Source organism: Onthophagus taurus, chromosome 11 (genome assembly GCF_036711975.1).
Source record: "Onthophagus taurus isolate NC chromosome 11, IU_Otau_3.0, whole genome shotgun sequence".
NCBI classification, from domain to species: domain Eukaryota; kingdom Metazoa; phylum Arthropoda; class Insecta; order Coleoptera; family Scarabaeidae; genus Onthophagus; species Onthophagus taurus.
In genome coordinates this window covers 1,731,076-1,737,075 of record NC_091976.1, presented here as the reverse complement: position 1 = coordinate 1,737,075, position 6,000 = coordinate 1,731,076, and the positions used below count along the sequence as shown (strand labels likewise).

Sequence of the window (6,000 nt, the reverse complement as noted above, 5' to 3'; positions counted from 1 at the left end):
ATTTTACTAGCATTTTTATCAATGTATAATGACAACTATTCATTTTTATTGATCAACAACATAACAATACAATCAGCGCACACTTTAAGTCGGTGTCATCTCATGGCAGAAGAAAATCTAAAACTATATCGTCGATATACAGTAACTAATCGATTTGCAAGAAGAAATTTTCCTTACCTATCGCAGAAATTCAATTTCTAGGCTGATTGCCCTACAAAGATTTAACTTCCATTGTCACCATTTAATAATTAAATATGTTACTATTTTCCCGTTTGACATGATGCAACTACAATATTCTGAAAATAATGGTTTTGGGCAAATTAATTTTTTCAAATAATAGTTATTTGTATTATAAGTAAAGAAAGTATACTTTTTTCTTTACGAATCGCGAATTTAAACGCGATGACGAAAGAAGAAGTTACTTTTCTTTAAGAATAATGCATGAAGTTTTTTCGGACATCAATTTAAATGAATTACCTACATTTTATAAGAAATTATTTAAAAAGTACACGACGAGCTCGAGAATCAAATTGTCGTTTCTGCCGTTTCCCTCACTACAGCAACCAAACAAAAAAAATAAAGTAGTGATTCATCAGGAGGTGTTATCAAAATCGTCACTAACATGTGGTGATTTACAGTTACAACAGTGTACGTCATCAAGTATAAGCTTCTCTAACCTTAATAATTGTACGTTTAATATTTATTAGCATTAACTATTATATCAGGATCAGTGTAGGTGGACTCATTACACATCATTTTTCCAGGAAGTCGAGAGGTCGTTGTTTTCTGTCATATACAGTATGTCCCCGGATCGAGTTACAAAAAGGAAAAAAAATTTTATTACTGATTTTTCAAACTGAGATCAGCATAAATAATGCCTCAGATATGTTAAAACCACTAAATCACACAAATTTTATACTCTAACTATAGAAGTTATTATTATTATTCCCACTTTTATGTAAAAATTGGACTTTTTTCTAAATTGAAAATTGTTCAAGTTCAATTTATGATATGTAACCATAGAAACCATAAAGAAGCAAAAAAAGAGATTAAATAAGGAAGACTCCAAAATTATCACTTCGAAGCAGTGCGTTACAAATCGAAATTAGTAAATCGCACCTCTCCAGAATTTACAAAGAAAATAAAATTAAACCATTATTAGACCACGATTTAGACAGACTTTGCATGCCAGGGATGATGCCAAACGTTTGGATTTCTGTCTTGAGATTGGTAATGAAATATTAAATAACCGAAATTTTCATAAATTGATTGTATTTTCGGATGAAAGGACCTTTTCAACAAATGGCATTGCTTCTTCCCAGCATTGTCGTTATTGGAGTGATGTAAATCCAAATTTTACACTCTCTAGACGTAGTCAACATTTCAAAAAAGTAAATGTGTGGTGGCCATATTTCTTCGATGGAAATGTAAATCTACAGAAATATTTGGATATGTTACAAAATTATTTTAATGAACAACTTGATGAATTACACTTAAATTTTATACGGTCAATGTATTTTCATCAAGACGGTTGCCCAGCTCACCATTCACACATTGTGACCGAATGGTTAAATTTACAATTTCGTCAAAAATGGTCCTATTTTATGGCCAGCACGTAGGCCTGATTTTACAATTATGGATTTTTATTTCTGGGGCCGATTGAAACAAATTGTTTACAGTGAACCATTACAAGAAGATGCAGAACTATTAAAACTAAGAATAATTAATGCGATAGAATCTCTACCACTGGCGAAAATTCGTAATTCTTATAAAGAATTTAGAACTCGTCTTCAAATGTGTGCCGAATTAGGAGGTGATTTATTTGAATGAATAGTTGATTTGTTCACTTACAAATTAATAAAATTTTTTACTTACGTAGTGTGTTATTCCATAAATTTACATTTAAAATACTATTTTATTCAATTATTTAGCCATATTTTAATTTGATTTGTCCGTATATTTTTTACTAACATTAGTTGTAGAGTATACAAATCGTGCGATTTAGTGGTTTGAAAAATCAGTAATAATTTTGTTTTTCTCTTTGTAACTCTATCCGGGGACATACTGTAGAACTCCAAAAGTTATAGGGATCAGAACTAAGTGATTATTCAGCACTAATAGTAAAGGAAGAATACGCATAAGATTTTCTATTTAGTCAAACACCTCAGTCTTTTATATTGCGCTGAATACAAAACACTATTGTTTTTTCTGCGTTTCTTCCTACAATAGTCGTTCAGCTTTAATAGCCGCTTAATTTCTGGGGTGTACCAAATAGGGCATGAGCATCTACGACACAATCTCTTAGGAACAAATAAATCCAAAATCTCATACAAGTTTGTATAGAATGCATCATTCGCATTAACCTGAACATTTAGACCAATCCGTATAAAGTAAATTCAATCAACAAATAAGTTCATCATACAAGACAGGAAAGTTGGCTCTTCGAAAATTATAGCGAACACCGAAAGACTAAAAGTTCAGGAAACCATCATTTGCCGTCAATAAATTCATTGTAATATCTAAGGCGAGAGACTGATCCTCGTAGACGAGGGGACAATCATCATGAACAAGATCAAACAGATGATCAGTATTTGTCAGAACTAAATCCAGTAGACGATTGTCAAAGTTTAATACTTGATTGAGTTGACGGAGGTCCAGAAAGTCACAAAAATTACCAAGTAACTCCGTTTTTCCACATTTCATTGGTATGTCAGTCCCTTAATATATTCAGGAAAATTAAAATCACCAAGGATAAGGACAGGATAATACAAAACTTTATGGTCTAAGGCGTTCAAGAAACATAGCAAATCAGGTTGCGAATTATCAGGAGGTATGTACAACACTACGATATATAAAGTCACTGATCATAAAGAGCACTTGCATATCAATACATCCACAAGTAGTACCTACTAAAGACTCAATATCTGTAAAATCAACCACTTCTATATCATGATGACTACCTACAATAAGCAGAACTCCTCCACCTCTGTTTTGTCGAACCAACTCAAACTTACGATCAACTCGTACGACGCTGTATTTATCCACGAATAATTTATTAGATCCACGATCCGAATTTAAATTAGTTTCCAATAGAGCAATCAAATCATAGGAACAATTAGAACAATTAATATAATTTCGCGCGTTTTTGTACGAAGACCATTAACATTTTAATAATATACATTAACCGATTGATACATTTTGTTGGGCAAAATCAGTTTTCCGAAGCCTTGACAATTGAGGGAATGCCACGGATGTACTCTAGTACCAAATCCTTTTCGCCAAACTCAGTTCTTGTTTTTGATTCAGTCCTCGCCCTCCTATAAAGATCAACCTGGAAAGGAGTACGATCATTCGAGACAGAGATGTTCTTAAATTTATTATGGGATTAAATTATTCGGGACAAAACCAAAATCTTAATATAGTCAAGAGATGCCGAGATGATAGGTAACTAAAATAAGATCAAACGTGTGGATATCTTTTGCTATCTGGTAATAAATCTTACTAGTGATCGAAAACAAGATTCAGTAATAAAAAGGTCATGGTCATGCTAAGGGAGCCTCTTTTGCATTGCTGCAAATAAATATACTAGAGTATGTAATAATGATGGGTTATGAAAAGTAAATAGAATGCAAAGAAAAGTTTAGTGGCAAAGCCAAAGAAAAACCGGAAGGAGGCAATAGATGCAGACGCCAAACTGTTAAAGCAAGTGAGAAACTGGAAAAAGATAGCAACAAAGAAGAACGAGTGGAGGCGGATGAAGTTGAGTATAGTAATTAAAAGTTATTTTTGTTAAACAGTTTATATTATAAAAATCCATGAAAAATGTTAATTCAAAAACATCAAAAAAAAAATGTTTACAATACATTAATCCTTAAAGATAAGCTCCCCATCCTATATACATTTGAGAAAGGTTGTCAACATTCATCGCTTCTTGAATAATAGTATTCGATTGGCCTTCAACTGATAAAGGAATCGACATTGTGTTTCCTCTCCCACGAACGATTCCTTCTAATCTTAATTCTATATTTTTTACACTACGCACAGCCTTTAAAATAAAATGAAATGATCATCAAATAAATCAATATATAACTTTATTTACCTCTTTATTAGTTTGTTCTGAAGTTCCAGCCAAAGGAACGTTCCTCGAAGACCAAGAAACCGACGGATCATAAACGAACGGAGTTACAATCGACATTAAAGTCTCTTTATTTTCGCGTAATACCTTTAAGGTGCACTCACAAGATTTCCTAAAAATTCCTTCGATTCCTAAAGGACCCATCGCGGATACCATGTTGTGTGTTAATCGAAAAGGAACTCTTTCCGGCCATTCTAAAGTTTCGCCTTTATTAAAAAGACAATTAAAATCAACGTGGACGACGTCCCCACAAGATGAATCTAAGAGGACGTTTTCGCCGTGGCGATCACCCAAACCCAAAACATAACCAATCATTGACATGACAGATGTTGTTCTTATATAGGCTGTTCTAGAAGTTAACCAATTCTAAGAAATTAAATTAATTTATTAAAAATAAATATATACAGTGTGTTAATTAATTATCGTACCCGACGTCATCATTGCAAGTATGTAACCAATACCATGGTAATGGCACAGAATAACCAGAAGTGGCGGGATACTGCCACATCTGATGCCATATTATAACGAGTTACCAAGGTATGTTGTGTTGCTATACCGCTAGTGTCACTTCTGGTTATTCTGTGCCTAGGTCTGTTGAACACAATAATATGTTATATGATATAACTAATACTATATATTGTATTGAGTTCCATATAACTTACGATAACATGGCGCAGTCATAAAGGAAAATTTGAAGAACACAACGCGAAACGAGGTACGACGTTTTGAGGTTAAGAAAAAAAAACCCCGACCCACGAGGAAAAGTACGGGAAAAACGTTATAAAAACATGAAATATTTGAAGCAGCTATGGAATGAAAGAGATTCAAGGAAAATTTCGAACTGTATGGAGTAGCAACAGGTTGTTCTATGAAAGATGAAAAAGTGTAGGCAGCAACGTTACTTACACTGCCTGGGAAAGGAAACTCGAGATATATTAGATACATTGGGACTTCACAAAAGAAGAAAAACAAACAACAAGACGAATAATTCAAAAATTAGATGCATATTTTATACCGAAGAAAAACAAAACGGTAGAGGGACACAAGTTCAATACACGAGGACAGCAAAATGGTGAAAACTTTGACCAATACCTAGGAGAGCTACGAAAGCTAGCACAGTACTGTGAGTTTGCCGGGATGAAGGATAACTTGATTATGGATCGAATCATTTGCGGTATAACCACCTTAGAGGCAAACTGCTCAGGGAAAGCGGTCTGGACCTAACGAAAGCAATAGCCATCTGTAAAGCAGCGGAGCAAACAGAAGAACACATGAAACAGCTATATCAAAGGGGCCAAGAGGTTAATGTCGTAGAAATGAGACATCAAGCTAATCATCAACAACGGGAGATGAAAGCTGAAAAACATCACACTCCACATCAAGCACATAGGGTAAATAAGGTAATAACTAATTGTAGATAACAGATTAACAATTTTAGAGATGCGTTTTGGAAAAACATTACTCTTGTGGACTGTAATAAAACGTTAAAAACAAAAATAGATACTCTGTTATCACAACTCAGGTGTTTAAAGTTCTTTTGCAGTCATTAACCAGAGCCGACATCGTTTTCACGCCCTGTAGCGCCTGAAGAGCGGCTTGATTGTCTGAGAAAAATCGTACTGTCATGTTCCTCATTCCTCTTTCAAGAAGGATTTTAGCACCCATGTCAATAGCAAGTACCCAGGCTGTACTCTCTTTTTTTACTACTACGTAAGCGCCTATCGGTCTTCATGTGATGGAATCTTCTATTCTTCGGCCGGGAGTGTTCCAGCCCCTGAACTACTCACTAAAAACCTCCCTCTTCCTTCTCTGAAACCAGCAAGAAGGTATTACATCGGAGAATAATATAATATAACATATTTATA

At 34.1% G+C, this 6,000-nt stretch overlaps 1 protein-coding gene across 1 annotated transcript in view; it reads right to left on the bottom strand.

The window, feature by feature from the left end:
- Positions 1–3,765: 3,765 nt before the first annotated feature.
- The window catches only part of LOC111419990 (meiotic 41), a 39,674-nt gene continuing 37,439 nt past the window's right edge, over positions 3,766–6,000 (bottom strand). Inside the window, exons 9-10 of the mRNA XM_071200583.1 lie at positions 4,100–4,501; positions 3,766–4,045 (exon numbers count right to left, since the gene is read on the bottom strand). Of these exons, the coding sequence (XP_071056684.1) occupies positions 3,872–4,045; positions 4,100–4,501 (576 nt within the window). The 3' untranslated portion in view covers positions 3,766–3,871. The remainder of the gene's footprint in view (positions 4,046–4,099; positions 4,502–6,000) is intronic.